Consider the following 24,449-nt stretch of genomic DNA (forward strand, 5'->3'; position numbering starts at 1 on the left):
TCTTCAAACTTACATTACATAACTGTATATTCCAAAAAGTATGTCATGACGTCGAGTGTTCTCTTATGCAACATAGAAGAAAATTGCAAAAATTAATAGTTCAAATCTGTAATGAAATTTCCGGGCAGAGGTCGGTACAAACTCAGTGGGCCGAAGGGCCTGTTTCAGTGCTGCATCTCTAAATAAATAAACAAACGTTGACAAAAGGCGAATAGCAGTTATATAATCTATGATATTTTCAATGCCTGATCATAATCCACAGAAGAATGCACACATTAAGAATCAGATTACGAGACCATAATTTAAAAGAAGGGTTTTCACATATCAAACTGGGAAGTGAATCTAAAGCAGCTTATAAACATCACCTGGAGCACTGAAGCAAATGATAGCCTTGTGACTTACTCCAGAGATATCCATGATTGTATATATAAACACACATGCACTGTTTATGGACTTTAAAGCATTATGTCTTTTTTAAATGAAAATTCCAGGGATTTACTATTTCTTGGCTTCTCATAGAGTCATACAGCACCGAAACAGGCCCTTTGGCCCAACAAGTCTGCGCCGACCCGCAACCAACCATTTATACTAATCCTATATTAATCCCATTTTTCCCTCTCACATCCCCACCTTCCCTCAATTCTACTACCTACCTACACTCGGTACCTATCAACCCGCAAGTCTTTGGCATGTGGGAGGAAACCGGAGCACCCAGAGGAAACCCACGTGGTCACAGGGAGAACTTGCAAACTCCACACAGGCAATACCCAGAACGGAACCCGGCTCACTGGAGCTGTGAGGCTGCGGTGCTAACCACTGCGCCGCCCACTGAGTATCTGAAGTCATACCAACTACGGTTCACAGAAGAGATTCATTTTCCTCCTGAAGATGTTACTGGAGGTCCAACAGAAAATATTTTCATTGTAGACCAAAGAAACTTCATAAAAGTTAGAAATACTAAGACAAATGCTTATTCTGTCATTTGTTAGGTTTAAGAGAAAGCTTGAAAAAAAATAATCAAAATAACTGAAATGGCATGAGACTGAAGAAAAAACTGTCTATCTAATGATCTTTCAGCAAACAGTGGATTCTATGATACAGTGCAATTTTTGCACACGACACAATATGAATACTGGATGAAGCACCGGATATTGCAAAGGATATGGGCCCTGACAATATTCCGGCAATAGTACTGAAGACCTGTGCTCCAGAATTTGCCGCGCCCCTAGCCAAGCTGTTCCATTACAGCTACAACACTGGCATTTACCCAGCAATGTGGAAAATTGCCCAGGTATATCCTGTACACAAAAAGCAGGATAAGTCCAACCCAGCCAATTACCACCCCATCAGCCTACTCTCAATCATCAGTAAAGTGATGGAAGGTGTCATCAACAGTGCCATCAAGCAGCACTTGCTTAGCAATAACCTGCTCAGTGACGCTCAGTTTGGGTTCCGCCAGGGCCACTCAGCTCCTGACCTCATTACAGCCTTGGTTCAAACATGGACAAAAGAGCTGAACTCAAGCGGTGAGGTGAGAGTGGCTGCCCTTGACATCAAGGCAGCATTTGACAGAGTATGGCATCAAGGAGCCCTAGAAAAACTGAGGTCAATGGGAATTGGGGAAAACTCTCTGCTGTTTGGAGTCATACCTAGCGCAAAGGAAGATGGTTGTGGTTATTGGAGGTCAATCATCTGAGCTCCAGGACATCACTGCAGGAGTTCCTCAGGGTAGTGTCCTCGGCCAAACCATCTTCAGCTGCTTCATCAATGACCTTCCTTCAATCATTAGGTCAGAAGTGGGGATGTTCGCTGATGACTGCATAATGTTCAGCACCATTCGTGACCCCTCAGATACTGAAGCAGTCAGTGTAGAAATGCAGCAAGACTTGGACAATATCCAGGCTTGGGCTGATAAGTGGCAAGTAACATTCGCGCCACACAAGTGCCGGGCAATGACCATCTCCAACAAGACAGAATCTAACAATCTCCCCTTGACATTCAATGGCATTACCATCGCTACATCACCCACTATCAACATCCTAGGGGCTACCATTGACCAGAAACTGAACTGGAGTAGCCATATAAATACCGTGGCTACAAGAGCAGGTCAGAAGCTAGGAATCCTGCGGCAAGTAACTCACCTCCCGACTCCCCAAAGCCTGTCCACAATCTGCAAGGCAGACGTCAGGAGTGTGATGGAATACTCTCCACTTGCCTGGATGGGTGCAGCTCCAACAACACTCAAGAAGCTCGACACCATCCAGGACAAAGCAGTCCACTTGATTGGCACCCCACCTACAAACATTCACTCCCTCCACCACCGACGCACAGTGGCAGCAGTGTGTACCATCTACAACATGCACTGCAGCAACGCAACAAGGCTCCTTAGACAGCATCTTCCAAACCCACAACCTCTACCAACTAGGCAGCACAGTGGCGCAGTGGTTAGCACAGCAGCCTCACAGCTCCAGCGACCCGGGTTCAATTCTGGGTACTGCCTGTGTGGAGTTTGCAAGTTCTCCCTGTGTTTGCGTGGGTTTCCTCCGGGTGCTCCGGTTTCCTCCCACATGCCAAAGACTTGCAGGTTGATAGGTAAATTGGCCATTATAAATTGCCCCTAGTATAGGTAGGTGGTAGGGAAATATAGGGACAGGTGGGGATGTGGTAGGAATATGGAATTAGTGTAGGATTAGTGTCAATGGGTGGTTGATGGTCGGCACAGACTCGGTGGGCCGAAGGGCCTGTTTCAGTGCTGTATCTCTAAACTAAACTAAGAAGGACAAGGGCAGCAAATGCATGGAAACACCACCACTGCAAGTCCCCCTCCAAGTCACACACCATCCTGACTTGGAACTATGTCTTTCAAAGGCTTTTCTTTGGGTGGTGGTGGGGGTGTTGGGTAGCCGATTCATGTAAATGTATTCTACTTAAAAATACTATCAGGTCCCAAAAAGCACCTCAGAATACAGAAATCGTACTCACTACTTCATAACTGGTAGGTGCTCGATATCGAGATGCAACCACTCCAACACCAGTAATTGGATCCATAGACAAATCCGGCAAGGCTTCAGACAGATCCCACAATTCGGGCATCATTGAGCGAGACTGAAAAGAGGAAAGAAAAACATACAACCTTTCTTGAATTTGAACTACCAAAAGCACACAATACAGAATATATACTACCAATCATAGAATACTACAGGCACCTAATCTCTTGGCTGTAAGGAAAATCTTAAGACAATAACGCATGAATCTAAACACAGAAACATGTCATCGTCAGTAGAACAGCACAGAAGTGGAAAGTTTTTCATGCTGTAAGCTACTGTAATAATTTTAAGTGCTGCTTTTGGACAATTCAGCAATGCAGCTTTGATCTAGAAGATCACAATATTTGGAAAAAAGAGATTTCCTTGAATAACTCAGTTGTGTAAACATTGAGTACAATTGCACTGGTCTGGAAGTCTCAAGTCACTAGTTCATTCATTAGAGCAGTAGGCTGCTATACAATGTACTGCAAGACAAAGACAAAATACTGCATTGCAAGTTGTCACTTAGACTCCTTTTTATGATTTTTGATTCAGTATAAAATAGAGCGGAGGAGATGTGATCTCACACCAAGAGAATTTTATGCTCTCCCCCACGGCGGATTTAGAGGTGGGGAGAGCATATAAATCGGGTGGGATGGTGGCAGGGTGCTCTCAGAACACTTGATACAGCGAAAGGCTGCTATGATTTGAAGGATCATGGTTTGCGGAGGAGAAAAGATCAACAGGGTCACCAGAAATTGCCTTATTAACAGAAGTCCAGTTCAATGTGTGCTCAGAAGAAGTGAGAAAAGAGGACATTGGCTTTGTTAAGGACTGGGAGATCCAACCCATTGCAACTGGGAGGAGTTTGGGACTTTTAACTGCAAAGCTACCGACTCAAATGAGAACACTGTGTAACGTATAAATATGGTGTGGGGTTTCAAGTGTTTTAATAAGTTAATGGGAAATACCTTTCTCTGTAATTTAGTGTATTAGCGACCTACTAAGTACTGTCGTGAAAACCCTATATGTCAAATGGGAAATATTAATTTCATCGGTTGGAACCTTGCCTGAGACTTTTACTGGAAATTACTACAAATAACTTTTTTTTTTAAAAAGAGTAACCTGGCAGCCAAGATGGCCACTGAAATTTACATTTGAAACACCAAAAGGATCAGACTGAAGACAACATGACTGATTCAACCTAGCCAGAACAATGGCACGGACCTCTGATTAAATTACCTGAAATGGCTTTATCAACACAGACATCAGGAGCCATCAACACCCATTGACTTTGAAAGAGTCAACCCCCACCAAGTGTGACTGGACAGCTTGAGGGGTAAAGCCTTGAATATCTGAGAAGCTACCAGAAGGACCTCATTAAAAACAAAGAGGTTTTGGAATGTCATGTGACTGCTTATGCAGCTCTGGAGAGACAAAGCTTGGTCACTCAGAAGGAGAACAGTAACTGAGAAGCCATCCACAGAGCAGCTCTTTTTCTCTCTCGCTCTCCAGTAAAGATCCAGAGAAGCCCCATCTCCAACCAGTAAAGCCTCCAGCCTACAGACCACCACTACCAACAACTAGGGTACAATGACTGAACCCCCTCTTCTGCCTTCCGGAACCTGAGAAGCAAGCCCACAATTGTGCATGTGGCCCAGTGAGAACTTCAGGACTACACTTGCAACTGAGGACTCGGACTGATATTAGCATTTAAATTCCGTTTATTCCGGACTCTACTCCAACCACTTAACTCTGTTTTCCCTCTGTAATTTGTGCATGTGTGTGCGCGAGAGAGAGAGACTCTCGTATGAATGAGTGCATGAAAGCGTAGCATATTTTTAGCAATTTTAACCGGTTTAGAGCGTTAAGAATAATAAACTTATATCTTTCTTGTTTAAACTCAAGAAAATCTGTCTGATTGGTTCTTTGGCAATTATATTCGAGGAACAGGAGCAAGCACTCACTGAAGTGGTAAGTTCAATCGCTGTGCTAAAAAAGGATAAACCCTGTTGTAGTCAAACCAGAGAAGGGGAGCCTGAGACCCCCTCCTCACCTGGCCGTTAACAGTTCATATCTCTTATCTTATAGAGAACGGTCTCAGCTGAGGTTGTGACTACTGGCAGACCTACTTCATGTGCTTGTGTCCAATACAGAGCTAAAACTACCCTGAATTTTAGACAAGGATCTTGCCCTTTTCACTCCTTCCATATTTCTATGCTAATTGTATTCTACTTGAAAGCATAAACAGATTTCAGAGTCAGAAGATTTCAAAAACAAAAACACAATCAAAAATGAAAAAAGGATGAAATAGGAAGGGGAGAAGAGTGCAAAGCTTGGCGAAGTTGTAGAGTGCATATTTACTTTGTACCACAGTTTGGTTGCACACTGCCTGTAGTTGACTCAAAAAAGTATTTACATTCTCCTGAGGTGCATCATAAAAACAGATATCACTTAGCAAAAAAGGGAGTACATTACAACATGACATTCAGCCATAACATATTATTGGCATTTCAGTTTTAATAAAAAGGAATCAATATAGTCATAACAGATTTGTCAGACAATTCAATAACAATGAAACTTAAGACAAAGACTGGGATTCTTCTGCTAACAGAAAGGTGGTGCTTAGCAGTGGAGTAGTAAAGTGCACCAGTTGCATACAGGAATGTAAACTGTATAAAGTCTAAAATAATTCCTTTCAACGTGAAAAATTTTAAAATATTGCCGGATATAAAACTTTGTTGAAGACCAGAGCTGTTTTAATTGCAGTTTTGTCACCACAGCCGTAGAACCTACATCAACCTAGTTTGATAGCTCAATACATTAATATTGAAGAGCAGGAAAGTCACTTAATATACATTTCCTATTTTTATCTTGATGAGTAAAGCTTCTAACATTAGTAACTGGAAGTACGTTGCTTCCGATCAAGTTAAAAAAAAATGGTTCTGATTTTCATATCTCGACAGAGAAGAAACTAACCACCCCCAGAAATTACTTTTGCTCCAGTCTGCCAAAACAATTACAGAATAATTCTCTTGCCTGCTGTCGACCAGAAGAATTATTGAAAAATAATGCCCTGGGCAAACCTCTGGTCGGGGGGCGGGGGAGGCAAAGAGCAAATCTCCCTTCTATGCAAACATAAATGTACACAGTAGGCTAACATTAAATGCAAGTTCAGTGTTAGCCATGGCTCTATTGGCAGCACTCTCACCAGAGTCACAAGGTTCCATGTTCAAGTCCTACTCCAAGGCTTGAGCACAAAAAAAAGTCAAGGCTGACACTCCAGTGCAGTACTAAGTGAGTGCTGTACTGTTGGAGGGGGCCATCTTACGGATGTGACGTTAAACTGAGGTCCCATCTGCCTGCTCAGGTGTCACTGTTTTGAAGCACAGCAGAGCAGTTATCCCTGGTTTCCTGGCCAATTTATCCCTCAAATCAACATCACAAAAACAGATGGTATGGTCATTATCATACTGCTGTTTGTGGGAGTTTCCAGTGCGCAAATTAGTTGCTGTGTTTCCTATATTACAACAGTGACTAGACGTCATAAGTACTTCATTGGCTGTAAAGCACTTTGAGATGTCTGGTGGTCATGTAAAGGGCTATATAGATGCAAAGTCTGTCTTTCTTTTTGAAACATTCAATTGTAAGTACAGTTAAACTGCGCCAAATTTCCATATTCCCCCATTCCTTTTTTCATCAAAGCAGCAGGAAAAAGTTACTTTAATGGTGAGCTTTTAAAGCAATGTGTATCCCCTACAAATTTTTTTAAAAATAAGAGGAACCCTGGATTAAAGGTGACTAATATGCTAATTGAAGTTACTCGCCCCAAAGTCTAAATGAGCAATTTGCTAGTTTGCCAAGTACTTGAAAGCTCTCATTGATGTGGTGGAAAGCCCTTTGATCTCTGTCAGTCTATGAGAGGGATGGTGTTTTTGATACGGTTCGAGGTTTTTTTAAAAAAATCACAACACAAGACATCAGAAAGGCAGTCAGTCTTTTGTAAAAGACAGGGTACTGCATAGAGTGGTTCTATAACAAGACTGTAGGACAGGATTCAGGATTATTCTGTTTAAATTAAGTAAAACAGCCCATCAAATAGGGTGATGTCACATGTTCACTATATCATTACACAAATACTAACTGAACTTCTGTGCTGATTGAACGACACAATTCTGATCATATCCATTGCTCCCTCTATTTCAGCTTACTGCGAAATAAAGCAGTTTACAATCCCAATCAAATTCACCTCCTTGTGCAAAGCTAACTTGGTCCACCTTCATAAAGACACAAGAGATATATGTGCGAAATACAAGTATCCAGATACCTAAAGGACACTCTTGTTACATCCCTGGGTTATGCTATTGTGCAACTGCAGAAAGAGCGGGATGAGTCAACTCCAAAAAGCACTCAGACTGCTTAAAAGGAGAATGATGCCACTGAACCCGAGAAGTATCTAAAACAGATCTAAATTCTGAACAGGGCATTACAATTCCTCCACAATCCATGGCAATTTAATGAACTGCTGAGGTATCACAGTGAGAAACAGAGTTGTTTTAGAAACAGAACTACGGTTGGGTTGGGGGGGGGGGGGGAAGAAAAGAGGGGGAAGGGGAGGAGAAAGCGAACTCACAGGTACCATGGAAGAGACTGAAGCAGAAAGTAGTAATACCAGTGCTTATTTATATTCCTACCTTTAGAACATAGCACTGTTATTCGTTAAAAACAAAATTGAAATGAGGAAGTTTGAGTAAGTTGTTGACTTTAATAACTCTTTTCTTACCTTCCAATGTTTATCCAGTTCTATTCAATTTTGATTAGAAATATGATGGCAAGTTTGGTCACAGTTATCCAGATAGGCAACTTAATTGACAGAGGAATGCAGTTAGAGAAAGTCTGACTTGAGTGTGTAGAGAGGTTAAGACACAACACTGAAAGCAAAACAATCATAAACCGGAAGAGGAACTAAAACCAAATTACCTTTGGACAAACTCCGAAATAAAATCAGTTCAATGAAAGGAGTATTTTTATCTCAGATTAAATGTTTCAAATGTCAGAAAATGAGTGTCATTTCAACCTCAGCTCTGCAGTTAGAGGCAGTAAATGTGGCTCAGTTAAGATTCAGTTATATCATTTTTGACCGATACCATTAAAAGACAGTTTTCAGTCCCTCAACATAATCCATTACTGCTTATAGAAACATGTTGAGACCAGAACTGCTCCAAGCCATTCTTAGAGGGCCACCTTTGTGAAATACCCGAAACCTCCCACACAATTTTAAGTCATAACAAGGAAACTCCCTGAACCACATACAAGTCTAAAATTTATTCTGTCATAATTAAATGGCAATAATGAAATAGTAACTTCACTGCCTACATTATCAAAATGTATGCTACTACATCAGATAGTTGTCCATATGGATGACTTTTATTCATCTTCTACAATTAATCTGTTATGTGAACAACTACTTGCAGTAAAACGGGCTCTTCCGATATGTGGCAGAGAATGCTACACAATTCTTCAATTATTTCACAAACAAGTCAACGCTGGCAGTTTAACATTAGGCCTACTGTATCCATGGCATAAGACAGAACCCACTGTACAAGAGATATTCAGAATCATGACATCGCCCTGATGTTTTCTGAACATGTCCTTCAGACAGTTCAGCACTGTACTAGTTCTTCAGTATAAAACATTAAAGGGGAGGCGTTGGCGTAGTGACTGGACTAATAACCCAGAAACCCAGTGTATTGCTCTGGGGACATGGGTTCAAATCCCAACACGGCAGAAAGTGGAATTTGAATTCAATTAATAAAAATCTGGAAGTAAAAGCTATCAAGCGGCACTTGCTTAGCAATAACCTGCTCACTGACACTCAGTTTGGGGTCCGCCAGCGTCACTCAGCTCCTGACCTCATTATAGCCTTGGTTCAAACATGGACAAAAGAGCTGAACTCCAGGGGTGACGTGAGAGTGACTGCCCTTGACATCAAGGCAGCATTTGACTGAGTATGGCATCAAGGAGACCCTCGCAAAACTGGAGTAAATATGGGAATCAGGGGGAAAAATCTCCGCTGGTTGGACTCGTACCTAGCACAAAGGAAGATGGTTGCGGTTGTTGGAGGTCAAACATCGCAGCTCCAGGACATCCAGGAGTTCCTCAGGGTAGTGTCCTAGGCCCAACCATCTTCAGCTGCTTCATCAATGACCTTCCTTCAATCATAAGGTCAGAAATGGGGATGTTTGCTGATGATTGCACAAGATTCAACACCATTCGCGACTCCTCAGATACTGAAGCAGCCCTTGTCCATATACAGCAAGACCTGGACAACATCCAGGCTTGGGCTGTTAAGCGGCAAGTAACATTTGTGCCACACAACTGCCAGGCAATGACCATCTCCAACAAGAGAGAATCTGACCATCTCCCCTTGATGTTCAATGGCATTACGATTGCTGAATCCCACACTATCAACACCCTGTGGGTTTCCATTGACCACAAACTGAACTGGAATAGCCATATAAATACCGCGGCTACAAGAGCAGGTCAGAAGCTAGGAATCCTGTGGGGAGTAACTCACCTCTTGCCTGTCCATCATCTACAAGGCACAAGTCAGGAGTATGATGGAATGTTCTCCACTTGCCTGGATGGGTGCAGCTCCAACAACATTCAGGAAGCTTGACACCATCCAGGGCAAAGCAGCCTGCTTGATTGGCATCCCCTCCACCACTGATGCACAGCGGCAGGAGTATACACCATCTACAAGATGCACTGCAGCAACGCACCAAGGCTCCTTAGACAGCACCTTCCAAACCCGCGACCTCCACCACCTAGAAGGACAAGGGCAGCAGATGCATGGGAACACCACCACCTCAAGGTCCCCTCCAAGCCACACACCATCCTCACTTGGAACTATATCACCGTTCCTTCACTGTCGCTAGGTCAAAATCCCGGAACACCCATCCTAACAGCACTGTAGGCGTATCTACCCCACATGGACTGCAGCAGTTCAAGAAGTCAGCTCACCACCACCTTCTCAAGGGCAATTAGGGATGGGCAATAAATGCTGGCCCAGCCAGCCACACCCACATCCCAGGAACAACTATAAAAAAAATCTGTAAAATATCTGTACTGAAGGTACAAGCCTGGGAAATTATATTTGTTTGTTAAATCACAAATATAAGCCTTAGCTTTCCAGCATTTATGCTGATATATTGTAAGCAATTTTTAAAAAGCTTGATATGGTATAACAGTAGATGTATGTTTGATTTCTCATTTTACAATGTACTTGGATTTTAAATCTTCCAAATCAGCCTGTTAAGTCATATTATTGTATACATGCTGAACATAGCCTTTGGAAGCTGAAAAAAATCAACTGATTAATTATGGTTTACTTTCTAAATCTTCATGATACTCATCAGACAAAATAAAAAGCTAAGTTAGCCATTTATGGCTACGCAAGCAGCTTTCGTACAACTTTGCATGTGCTGGCAATTTATTCAGAAGGCTGCAAGACTTCACAAGTATCTTCCATGCAGGTAGTTACTGGGACAAAAGTACATTTCCCTTGTTTATTGGGACATGTCACAAAACAGATGAGGCAAGAAGTTTTTGTAACACATTAAATTATACAGGATATATAGGAAACATTTCTTTTCTCCCGTATGATTTTTAATTCCTTTCCAATTTTATACATTTTTACTTTATTCTCTAATCTTTTAACTTTCTTTTTACTCCATCATCATCTTGCCATTTTTCATTGGCACTCTAACAAGTATTCCTTTGAATGATTCATCTTTTCCCCCTTTAGCTGCACTCAAGCTTGAGGGGGGGGGGGGGGGGGAAAGTGGCTCAGAAGCTTCGTTACATAATTTTTAAAAAAATCAAGACTGGCCAGCATCTTGCCGGAAAACAACAGAATCTGATCATGGTGTAAAAGAAAGGCCAGTGTGGTGGGTGGGAGGAGGGGAGGGGAGGGGGTGGTGGCAGTTTCCTCAAGGCCTGTGGATTCCGACCAGGATGAGTGGGAAATATTGAAATTTCAGTGGAGCACGGGGAAAAAAAATTGACAGTGAATGGCAAACTGTGCTGTAGCCTGTCTTAAAGCATGACAAAAGCACTATAACATGCACAAAGCAGCGTTCAAGGCAGATGATACACCATTGTGATTACCATCAAACACAAGTCACATTCCTTTGATGAAAAAAAAACATCTGGGGTGGCCCAGTAGCATTTGTTGGGTATCTAAAAAGACTGTTTATTTTTGCCTCAAGCAGAAGCTTTATATCTACATTACAGATTCATTGTTAAAAGTAAAAGGTAAGCACTCTTTTTACAAGTGATTTGTCTATATATATGATCCTGAAGACAAGTTTTATCTGCATCATACTCATCTTAAAAAAAAAAGTACTTTTGTGTTTGCAGTGCACTATATTCAATGACTTTCTGCATTTCAAAAAAGTCATTTATTGATCTCAGGTCACAAAATATTTTGTCCATTTTCTAATAACACCCCTTGGTTAATCATTTACTAAACACGATTAATTTATTTTTCCTCAGGTGACCACCAAGTAACTATAAAAACAACATAAAAGTAAATGTTCAGATGCAGCAAGACATTTGCACATGTTTTTCATATGAATTACGACGTTTTTCCAATTGCTATATTTGAAGTCAGCATTCCAAAACTAAAATGCCTCATTTTTGGGGACTCCAGAAGTAATAGTAGTCTATAAAAATAATCATAGAAACACACCACAGAAGGACGCCATTCAGCTCATCGTGCCTCTGCTGGCTCTTCGGATGCCCAGTCATGCCTTTTATCCTTAACCCTGTAAAGTTATTCATCCTCAACGACCTGTCCAACTCTCCTTTAGAATTATTTATGGAATCAGCTTCAACCAGCTTTTCAGGTAGACCATTCTAGATCCTGACAACCCAGTGAAAACATTTCTCCTCATCTCCCGTCTAGATTTGTTGCCAATGATTTTTAATCTATGACCTCTAGTTATTGACCCAGTTGCCAGAAGGAGTAATTTCTATCAAAACCTCTCACCATCTTGAAAACTTCCACTGGATCACCTCTTAACCTTCTCTCGTCCAACGAAATCCCTCCTAAAATTTTCCAATCTCTCCTCATAACAGAAGTTCCTCATCCCTGCTAGCATCCTGGTAAACTTCCTCAGTACCCTTCCTAAGGTTTTTACATTTTGCCTGAAGTGTGATGCCCAGAATTGTCCACAATGCTCCAGTTGAGCCCTAACCAGCAATTTATAAAATTCTAGCATCGTCCCTTTGCTTTTATATTCTACTCCTCCATTTATAAACCCAAGTAATCCATATGTTTTGTTAACCACTTTAATTTGCCCTGCCACCTTTAAGGAAGTGTGCATCTGGACATCAAGGTCTCTCTGTTCGTCTACACTTTTCAAAATCATGTGCTTTATAATATACTGGTCTTTCCATATTAGAGTCATACAGCATAGAAACAGGCCCTTCGGCCCAATGCGTCCAGGCCGACCATAATGCCTATCCATACTAATCCCACCTGCCTGCATTAATTCCATATCCCTCTTTGCCTTGCTCATTCAAGTACCTGTCCAGATGCCTCTTAAATGTCGCTACAGTTCCTGCCTCCACCACCTCCTCGGGCAGCTCATTCCAGATACCCACTATTCTTTGTGTGAAAAATTTACCCCTTTGATCCCCTTTAAACCTCCTCCCTCTCACCTTAAACCTATGCCCTCTAGTTTTAGTCACTCCAACCATTAGAAACAGACTCTGGCTATCTACCCTATCTATGCCTCTCATCATTTTATATACCCCAGCCCTCCCAAAAGTGCATCACTTCACACTTCTCCATATTGAGCTCCATCCGCCATGCTTTTGCCCATTTCAGCATCCTGTCTATGTTATCCTGAAGCCTATAACTATCCTCATCAGTATCGACTACTTTCCCAAGTTTCATATCAACAGCACACTTTATAATGCTGCTTCCTACACCCGAGTCAAGGTCGTTTATAAAAATTGAAAAGAGTAATGGACTCAAAATTGATCCTTGGGAAACACTACTGCAAACCAACTCCCAGTCTGAAAAACATCCATCTACCACCACCCTTTGCTTTTTGTAACTGAGCCAATTTTGTATCCATATCACCATCTTCCCCTTAATTCTATGGGCTTCCATCTTCTGTACAGTACACAGTTCACTACAGATAAAGACAGCCAAGCACCTGACACTCCAACCCAGGTTAACTATCTGGTGAACATGACTGACATACCATCTGTCACAATAGCAATAAAGTCAGTCAGTCCCCCAACCACTGGAACAGCTGCAATGAACCTTTAGAAAAGGAGGCAATGTACGTACTGATCAATCTACCAATTCCACAGAAAGACAACTGAAAATAAACTAAGACAGCCATTTATGACCACCTGCCACAAAAGAAAATACAAGAGCTATGAAATTTTCTAAAATTAAGTTGAATTACAAATTAAGGCAAACACTGTAAAAACTCAACCAAGAGTATCGAATTCACGTGTAACACTTTTCAAATCTGTTTTCAATGGAACTGTAGAAAGGCACATGGTGCAGTAAATCTAGCAAAATCAATTTAAGCATTATTCCTCAACCTGAAATCACAAATTCTTACCATCAATGGGCACTTGCACTGGTGTTTTAACTGAAGATTTGATTGTGGGCTACATATTTTTCCTGACCATTACATACACTAGATAATAGTCCTCTCCGAAGTAACCACTCAGCTTAGAAGAACTTCACTACAATTAAAAATAGTGAGGATAGAAGCCAGAAATCCTCCTCTTAATCACTGTCTAGTGACCCATTAGGAAACATATATACACATGGATTTAAGTCAAGGATAGGATCCGAGTCAACCCCTTGGGGGAAGGGGGGAGGGGTACAAGCAACTAGATTCCACTTTTGATCCCTGCATGTGTTGAGTTATCTCATTTCAACAAGGGATGCCAAAAATGGCTTCAGTTCTCCTGGGGAAATAGCTGGAAAAAAAACAAGAAAAGTCAGTGCTTTCCACTCCCAATTTGTATCCAACATCCTGTGCTGCAAATGCGTGCATGTGCAGATATATTGTGTGAAGCTAGGTTTGCATTTGGCCTCAACTACACCATATTCAAATAGTCCACTAAAACTCACCATTCACGTTCACATTTGAATTCAGACACACCAATTAAATTTATAAAAGTAGGCTCTGAAATGCCAAAATGTTGAATCAAGCACTCTCAACTAATTTGGGTTAGATCTATCCTCTTGAACTTTTGCTGATAAAAACTGCTCAGTTCTAAGCTATTACGCTTGGCACTTGAACCAATTTGAGCTTCTGAATGCCACTCCGATTGTAACAGAACAGGTTAGCCTGGTGCCTGCAGAATCATAGCAACTCTGGCAAAGGTGTTCAGTGCCTTAACTGGAAAGAAAAATTTGGAGCTGTAGGTTAGCCAATTGGAGACTAATTTGGAGACTCATCTTTTGTGCCATACACAGATTGAGAAAGCCAAGAGAAACTGACAGGAGAAACACATTTGAATTGAAATAAGCAAAAAACGAAAAGAAAATGTGAGAGAAGTACAATAAAAGTTAAAATATAATACAAAAGAAAGAACAGGAAAAATGAAAGGATAGGCAGTTTTTTTTTTTTTTAAAGTGTTTTATTTAAAATTGTCAAAATATAATTTAGATTAGAGATACAGCACTGAAACAGGCCCTTCGGCCCACCGAGTCTGTGCCGAACATCAACCACCCATTTATACTAATCCTACACTAATCCCATATTCCTACCAAACATCCCCACCTGTCCCTATATTTCCCTACCACCTACCTACACTAATGACAATTTATAATGGCCAATTTACCTATCAACCTGCAAGTCTTTTGGCTTGTGGGAGGAAACCGGAGCACCCGGAGAAAACCCACGCAGACACAGGGAGAACTTGCAAACTCCACACAGGCAGTACCTGGAATCGAACCCGGGTCCCTGGTGCTAACCACTGCGCCACCCAGTTAAAGTAATAGTTAACCCCGACATTTTAAACAGCTTTATTTATGTGGGTCTGTTTCATCATCATGGTGCACGAGCTAGATTTTTTTTTAAATGGCTCATCCAAACACTGTGAAGCTACTGGCAGCATAGACATTAAAACTATTGTTCATTCTACTGAAAGTGTGAAAAAGAATGGAATTTGCCCCTTGGCCTCTGGCAACAAATTTACACAATCCACTTCAGTCTACTGAAAATACCACATCCTGACTAAATACACATGTATGACAATCATCCTCCTTAAAATGTGTCTGTTGAATCCATTTCCTGAATGTATTTACTGAATATCTATTAGCGAACGGCTGCAGGTTGTAGAGCAGCGTGATATCACTTTTTCCACAAATTACTTACAGCCACCCAGAACTGCCCCATGTCTAGATTTCATCTTCCTCCGCAGTTAAGTTTTGTTAAAATCAACTAAAATACTACATATAACCACTGCAACAGAAGAACACAGAGGTCAACAAGTGAAATCTTGTGTAAAGTTATCTCAGAAACAACAAAACTAAAGTCTCAAACATCTATTTGTAAAGATCCAACCCTAACTGCCACTGTACCAAATCATCATGTGCAAATATGAAACTCCTCCAATGCTGCATATAAATGTAACTTATAAATTGAGGGGTTGGGCATGGGGGGGAGGGGGGGAGAAAACATAGTTTAACAAATATTAGAATATAGAAATGGAATAATTTCATAGATCCCGTTTAAGTAAGTTGCAATTTCTTACACCTGGCCAGAAGGAGTCTGAGTGATAGTTCACAGCCAAAAATAGAAAACCACAGAAATAATATGAGCAACTCTTAAATTGTTGACGTGCATGAGCCATAATATTGCCACTGGGGTTCTGAAATGACCTTGCAAAAATGGCTGAGCATTCTACATCATCATCCCAATGCAGAGTAGAGGCCTGCTTTAGGTCAGGAAAAAGAACCTGACCCGAACCCAACCGAACCACAGCGGGCTCTAGCCCAACCCGGCCCAAATCCCTCCGATTTGGCACCGAGCCCGACCCAACCCAAACCCGCCACTACTCGGGCCAACCCGACCATACATTTACTTACCTTCCTGACATCGAACCTGCAAGAAGCTGCAGCGCGTGCGCGAGACGTCATAGTGACGTCACTCGCTCACTGCGCAGACTCAGTTTCGTCCTGGACTCCCAGCTCAGGTAAGTTTTTTTATTTTTAATACTTACCAGCAGAGCACTTACCGTGTGTGTCCGACCCGACCCAACTCGACCTGGGCTCGGCCCCGACCTGAGCCCGAAAGCCGGCCCCGGAAGATGAGCCCAACCCGACACATGTCGTCAGGTCCCATTGGGTTTGGGTCGGGTAACAGGCCTCTAATACAGAGGTCCTACAATACAGAAGTATGGTTACATTTGTTTTCATCTTAAGATCAATCTGTTCTATGAAAGTATCAAGTTTTTGAAAAATGCTTTACATTCAGACTTTTGAAGTGATCTATTCACTGAAATGAGAATCTAGACTGTTTGGTACAAGTCTTGGTATGGGGGGGGGGGGAAGGGAAAAGGGAACAGGGAAAGGTAGAACATAATTCGCTACCTCTGAATAATATATAAGCAAATTAATCCCCTCAGTAAATTGCCTTCAGATTGGAAATGCAGCAAATGTAATAAATATAAATGGCCATTCTAACTTTCAATGCTGTACATACAGAAATAAAAGGTTTCCAAAAATCCAGAACTGCTAAATAATCGACATAATCACAAATAAGAGACAAACGTAACAAGATTTCATTTTTATATGGAATTATATTGCCTCACCTGCACACAAATAAAAACTCTTCTATAAACAAAGACTGTCAACTGCGAAACGGTTGTACAAAAAAATTGTTCAATATTTGACAAGATTTTTGTGGCTACTCATTTTTTAAACCTAAAAGCAATATTCATGCTGCAACAATACTTATCATCTTCCTAAACTCTTCACATGATATAACAGACAGCAGTGTTCTGTTACACCTTAGGAAGCAACCTAGATATGTAACAGAGCACTGCTCACTCTAAACTGGTCATTTCCAAATTCCAAACCTGCACATATACAGCAGTGCGACATGAGCACTGATCAGCAGCAAGAATGATATGGATACAAAACTTTTAAGAGTGGATTTCAGAGCATACTGATTCTAGAAACCAAATCATAATCATAAAAACACCATTAGTAAAAATCCCACCATGGCAAGTTATGGAAATGAATTCAATAAATCTGGTCATTTGCGGAACATCTGAGAAACAAAATGACCATGAAAGCATTTTGTTAAAAAAAAACAACTGGTTCAAATTACTCCTAATGCACTTTGACCTAGCAAATTACTCAATTGCAAAAACAATCACCCTACCACCTTTTCAGGGCAATAACAGACAGGTAATAAATGTGGGATCACCGACAGCCGAGAATATTTTTTATTTTTAAAAAGTGTCCCTAACAATTTTTCACCTCCGAGGATGCTAAAGGCAATCATTATGGGCCCGGTTCAGATTGGGAAATGATTATGGATAAACCTAGGGATACATGGTTTACATGCCTTAATATTTGAGCACATGTATAATTACCCAGTGAATCATTGGGGGACGGTGGGAAAGGTGAAACAAAACTTTCACTTTTCCTTTTTAAATTAACTTTATTTTTCTTATTTTATCCATGAACTGGCACATCCAATAGCATCCACTGCAGAAAGCGTGCACAAATACTCAACAAAAAGAATGAACCATCTGTGGCTAACTAAGGAAGTTAAGGATGGCACCAAATTGAAAGAAAAGGCATACAATGTTGCTAAGATTAGTGATAAACCAGAAGATTGGGAATAAAAAGTTAGAAACCAGCAAAAGATGACTTAAGAGAAAATAGATTATGAGAGTAAATATAGAAATAATAGCAAATATAATAAGAGAAATATACAGACCATAAGAGCTTCTGCAAGTACATAAAGAGAGTAGCTAAAGTAAACATTGAGGAATTAATAATGGGAAACAGGAAATGGCAGAGACGTTGAACAAATATTTTGTATCTGTCTTCATAGTAGAAGACACAAAAAAATCCCAATAATAGTATAAAATCAGGGGGCAAAAGGGAGGAACATAAAACAATTATCACTATACAAAAAGTACTCAGCAAACTTATGGGAATAAAGGCTGACAAGTCCCCCAGACTTAATGGGCTATGTCCTAGGGTCTTAAAAGAAGTGGCTGCAGAGAGTGGATGCATTGGTTGTAATCTTCAAAAATTCCCTAGATTCTGGAAAGATCCCAGCGGATTGGAAAACCACAAATATAACACCCTTATTCAAGAAGGGAGACAGAAAGCAGGAAACTATAAGCCAGTTAGCCTAACGTGTCATTGGGAAATGTTGGAATCCATTATTAAGGAAGTAGTAGCAGGATATTTAGAAAATCATAATAAAACCATGTTGGCTCTGTTTGATTGTATGAAAAGGAAATTGTGTTTGACAAATTTATTAAAGTTCTTTGAGGATGTATTGAGAAGGGTGGATAAAGGGGGAACTAGTATAGTCTATTTGGATTTCCAAAAGGCATTCGATAAGGTACACAAGATAAGAGCTCATGGTGTTGGGGGTAATATATTAGCATGGATAGAGGATTGGCTAACTAACAGAAAAGAGAGTCGGGATAAATGGCTCATTTTCAGGTTGGCAAACTAACTACTGGGGTGCTACAGGGATCAGTGCTGGTGCCTCATCTATTTACAATCTCTATTAATGAATTGAACGAAGGGACCAACTACATTGTAGCCAGATTTTTTGACAATACAAAGATAGATAGGAAAGCAAATTATGAGGACACGAAGAGTCTGCAAAGGAATATAGATAGGTTCAGAGAGTGGGCAAAGACTTGGCAGATGGGAGTATAATGTGGGAAGACATGAGGTTATCCACTTGAGAAGGAAGAATAGAAAAGCACAATATTATTTCACTGGAGAGAAACTATAGAATGCTGTGGTACAGAGGGATCTGGGTCCTTGTGCATGAAACATAAAAAAGGTAGCATGTAGGTATGGCAAGTAATTAGGAGGGCAAAGGGAATGTTGACTTTTATTGCAAGGGGGATGGAGTATGAAAGGAGAAAAGTCTTGCTACAATTGTAGAGAGTGTTGATGAGACCATACCAAGAGCACTGCATACAGTTCTGGTCTCCTTATTTAAGGAGGAATATACTTGCATTGGAGGCAGTTCAGAGAAGGTTCACTGGGTTGATTCCTGGAATGAAGGGTTTGTCTTATGAGGAAAGGTTGAGCAGATTGGGCCTATACCCATTGGAGTTTAGAAGAATGAGAGGTGATTTTATTAAAACATATAAGATTCTGAGGAGTTTAACAGGGTAGAGGCTGAGGAGGTTTCCCCTTGTGGGGAATCTAGAACTAGAACAAGGGGTTGCCATTTAAGATGAAGGAATTTCTTCTCTCAAAGAGTCATGAATCTTTGAAATTCTCTACTCCAGAGAGCTGAGGAGGCTGAGTTACTGACCATATTCAAGGCTGATACAGATTTTTGAACTATAGGGGAGTCAAGGGTTATCGGGAAGAGGCATCAACATAGAGTTGAGGCCACGATCAGATTAGCCACAATCATATTCAATGCCAGAGCAGGCTCGAGGGGCTGAATAATCTACTCCTGCTCCTATTTCTTGTTGTGTTCTTATGTACCACACAGAACAGCAAGTGATCAGATGTACACCTAGGTACTATACTTCATGTTCTATTCAAAAAATGTTTCAGTTCCCAACATTTAGCACAATTAAGCAAAATGGCAATTTAGAATGGCATTATTTAAATTTCCAACCTGTGCTGAGTGAGATGATCACAGTTGGAATATTATAATTGCCCCTTGCTTCTCAGTCTAGAGATGTAAAAAATCTGTCAGGTTTCCCACCTCAAACACCAATGACCTACACTGACAAGTTCACGTTTGACATCAAGTGACAAAAGGATCAGACTAGGCTGTGATGCCCTTTACAATTAAATAGCCCCACAATAATCAAGATCTACACACACTCACGAAAAGCAAGTATCTGTGAAATGTATCAGATGGTTGCTAGCACCACTCGAATCCTCAGGATAAGGAGGGAAAATTATGCCGTTGTTGCATTTTAAAACAGGAGTTCTTTCCAACACATTAAATGAAAATGGGTACTGACTTAAATACTTTATGAAACATAACCTTGATCTGAAAGAGCTTTGTAAGGAATGCATAATACTTCAGAGATTGAAAGGTTTTCAGACTTAGGAAACTGAAAATCTAAATTTGGATGACAAACCAGCAAGACAAAGTTCACTATACAAGAAATTTCTAATAGACTTCAAAGTTGCCTGTAAAAATAATTTAAATTGGATATCTCCCACTCCTGACAACACTCTCAAAAATGTACACTGTAGAATGATATTCATGCAAGGCACCATTCATGCCATAACCAGTGTTGCACAGCACAGTACCTGTACAATAAGAGCAAAATACCGTGGATGCTGGAACTCCGAAATGAGAACAGAAAGTGCTGGAAATACTCAGCAGGTCTGGTAGCATCTGTGTAGATAAAAACAGAGTTAAAGTTTCAGGTCTGTGACCCTTCTTCAGAACCGTTCTGATGAAGTGTCACAGACCTGAAACGTTAACTCTGTTTCTGTATGACCTGTATGATCAAAAGCAGCAACTTTGACAATTTTCCATATACTTCATGCAATGAAGTGCATGATCCCTGTCTTTGACACAAAAACCATATTGTAGATCTCTGAAATATTAAGTGTGCCCCAAGAAACTTTCCCTAAAGCAAATCCAACATTTCACAGTAATAAGCTTTCTTTTGGAAAAAAAACCGTTAGTGCACTATGCAGGATTTAACTTAATTCCGAGACTTCAGCAAGCTAATAAAATGATGCCATAAACGCTGTGCAAGTATGGGATGTCAATTCACAAATTGTTGCAATAAAGCTGGGCCTTCACAACCAGTGAAATAAATCGAATGTATTCCTATATTTAACAGCAATAAAACTGCAGATCAGGGGCTGGTCGGGTTCAATAAATGCAATAGTAAAGATACACGTTGGCAAATATTGGGATACTACATTAAAATGCTTCTTATTGTCAATAAGAAGCACAATGGAGAGAGAAATGAAATATTGAATGTAGAGCTAGCTGTGGACAGGAGGGCTAATAAATTGATTAAACATTAAAGGCCTGAAGGCCTCACTATCCTGCATTAATCCAAAACCCACTACATTACAAATATATATATATATATTTCATAAATCTCTTGAAAATGCTTTAACTTCACAATGAAATTTCAGCCCGCTGTTGCCCAGTGGAACTTTTTTTTAAATAAACAAAATAAATAAACTTAACTGTTAATTGCGGCACCTCGTCCCTGCGTCTGACACAAAAGCAGCTTTTCATGGCCACCCACCCCCTCCCCAATAAATAATTAATAAAACACAAAGGCACGAGTCAGTGGAGGGGCAGATTCCACCCCCCACCCCTCCTCGGGCCTCAGGCCTCGGGCTTGCGTGAAGCCGTGAGGCGGCGACAAGCAGCGCTGAAGCGGGCTTGAGGGGGCGAGCCGGCCGCCGGCAGAGCGGAACGCAGCAGAAACGAAACCAAAGACAACAAAATCAAAAATGAGGAGGATAAATCCTTACCAAATAAAAAACAAACCAACAGTCGCGACAAAGACTAGCACTGGCTAAAGGATGTACAGGAAAAGAGTGGGGGGGGGGGGACCCAGGTTATCTCCCTGTCTCTCTCTCTCTCTCTCTCCCTCTTCAGTGAAAGCAGCGGCCCCAGCTTGACTTTAACATCCGAATTAAAGGAGCGGAGGCTGATCCCGAACCTCCAGCCTGCCTGCGATGTCCCCCTCCCTGAGCAGCACAAGCCCAGCTGTCAATCACCCACACACCCACAGGAGGGATCCTGCCCAGGAACGAGAGGCTCAGGCTGACCCACATTAAAACTCCTCTCTTTCAGCTGGCTCAGTCGGTAGCACTCTCACCTCTTGAGGTCAGAAGGTTTTTTGGGTTCAAGTCCCACTCCAGAGACGTGAGCACAAGATTCTAGGCTGACACCGCAGCGCGGTGCCGCACTGTCAGAGGTGCCGTCTTTCCAATGGGGCGTTAATCCCGAGGCCCCGTCTGCCCTCTCGGGTGGACGTAAAAAATGCCACGGCATTTGAAAGAAGAGCAGGTGTCTTCTCCCCAACGTCCTGGCCAATATTTATGCCTCAATCAACATCACAAAAATAATTGTCTGGCCATTGTTGTTTGTGCAAGCTTGCTGTGTGCAAATTGGCTGCCATGTTTCCTACATTACAATAGTAGCTACACTTCAAAAGTACCTCATTGGTTGTAAAGCGCTTTGCGGCATCCGGTGGTCCTGAAAGGCACTATATGAAATGCAAGTCTTTTTTTCGCTTTTTCTTTGTGTTGCATGCTGCCTCTGTCAGCCGACATAAAACCATTCACTGCACTCGGCCAATAATTTTCTTGTGCATGAACTGTAACAAAATATCTAAGCATTGAATTTTATTTATTATATTGCTGACTTAACCACATGAAGTTATGTTTCTGTCAAGCTAAATGACATTTTCAAAGTGGATGAGACTTGGCAGGTGCACACAGGCATTTATTGGGTTTAACAGTTGAATTTAAGGATCAGTCCTAAAAATAAAGGAATATCCAAGTATTTATGAGCTTGCAATGGGTCTCAATCTTTTTGATCAGATATATAAATCTCACTGGCAACAATCTCCTTATGTTGACAGGTCTGCCTTGTTCATTCGTCGAACAACTGATTAAAGGAAGCCATTAAAGCTAAATACAAAATCTCAAATCAACTAGATCTCCATTTTCTCCCTGATTACAGCTTCGAGTTGAGAAATGCATGTAAAATGTGAGTATTTATGGAGAGTTGGCCATGCCAAGGAAATGTTAGGTGTGAAAGCTGTGATGAAATAAAAGTGAGATAGATCAGAAACAAAGTTAAGCACATGAAGCTGCACTTAGATAAAAACAAGTCAGTCAGAATGTGAAACAGTTCGGCTCAATTTTAACTCCAGGTCAGTTTTGGGTGGGTGAGTAGTGATTAGAAACTCACAAACTTGCAGGAAAAGAGTGGGTTTGCAATCTGTTCCCCCATTTAAGATTAATGTTCACAGTCTGCAACAGCATCCCATTGAGGCTCCAATATGCAGAACAGGTCTTGAAACTAAAAAAGCGATAGGGATGGGGAAAGGAACAGGAGCATTAGAGAGCAATGGGGAACAGAACTACTCCTGAATACTGAAAGATAGAAGTGGAGTTGAAGCACTAGCAGTAGGTCTAAGTGGCTGACAGCAGAGCCAGAACTGCAGCATTCTCTCTCCTAACTGCCAACTTCAGTCTAAACCCTCAGTGCTGATTCAAAATCAGAGAAAGCTCAGAAGGATAGTATTTAGAGAGAGGAGATCTAAAAATCAGTCTTGGGAGCCACTACTGAAGTTGGGAGGGAAAGTTGCTGGAGCGGCAGAGTGCATTCCCAGCAGCTGTTGCTCCATTTATAACTTGTTAAAAGTAAAAATTAACGCTTATGTTTCAAGGTTGTATTATTCGGATTAAAACTTTATATTGCGTATATGTGATAACGCCTGTCTGGGAATAAATTAGAAGATAATCTTATCAGGAGCTTCCAATTAGTCTTAAACCACAAGAACAAAGCTTAGTTTACAACAATTTTCCAAACCTGACAATGAAATTACAGCTTTAAATTTACTTCCAGGTATCCTTTATTTGTATAATATAATCTGCCTGGAACATAATATACTATGAAGTTTGTGAAGGCAGTTTTATGTATGTTTTGTATGTGCTGTAAGACAACATGTGTAAAGAGACACTGAGAGCCAAGACCTCTTGCCCAACATCAAATTAAGGATGGGTCAGAACTTTCTCCAATTGAACACAGGGAAGACAGAACTTTGACTTATTAATTTTTGCCAGATGTATCTTTGCATCTGACAGCATCCCCCACGAAAGCTGCTTGCTCAGGGTGACTCAGATGATTTGTAAACTTACTGTCCTGTTCAACTATATTTCAAACCACGTGTCATATCCATCACTAAAACCACTTCCACCTGCACAACATTTTTTTTATTTAGCTCTGCCTTTACTTCAACCCCATTGCAATTGATACCCTCAGCACATATTCATTGCCTCCAGACTCTGCACTCCACGCTGGCCTCTCAAGCTACATGCAACACAAATTCCAATCTAACCAAAATTGTGCCATATGCACCCTGTCCCACACCAAGTTCTGCTTGCCCATCACATCAATGATGTCCCAGGTGTGACTTTTA

General features: G+C 41.0%; 1 protein-coding gene across 5 annotated transcripts in view; it reads right to left on the minus strand.

Annotated features, from left to right (window-relative positions):
- LOC137347694 (multivesicular body subunit 12B-like) overlaps positions 1–22,093 on the minus strand; it is a 211,120-nt gene extending 189,027 nt beyond the window's left edge. The window contains exons 1-3 of one of the 5 annotated variants that reach the window (XM_068012455.1): positions 21,766–22,093; positions 16,311–16,456; positions 2,983–3,105 (exon numbers count right to left, since the gene is read on the minus strand). In XM_068012455.1, the coding sequence (XP_067868556.1) occupies positions 2,983–3,096 (114 nt within the window). In that variant the 5' untranslated portion in view covers positions 3,097–3,105; positions 16,311–16,456; positions 21,766–22,093. Of the gene's footprint in view, positions 1–2,982; positions 3,106–7,809; positions 7,922–16,310; positions 16,457–21,472; positions 21,571–21,765 lie in introns of those variants that run through there. The other 4 variants (XM_068012453.1, XM_068012454.1, XM_068012452.1 and 1 more) reach the window with 4 other exon arrangements.
- Positions 22,094–24,449: the final 2,356 nt, after the last annotated feature.

Source organism: Heterodontus francisci, chromosome 32, assembly GCF_036365525.1.
Source record: "Heterodontus francisci isolate sHetFra1 chromosome 32, sHetFra1.hap1, whole genome shotgun sequence".
NCBI classification, from domain to species: domain Eukaryota; kingdom Metazoa; phylum Chordata; class Chondrichthyes; order Heterodontiformes; family Heterodontidae; genus Heterodontus; species Heterodontus francisci.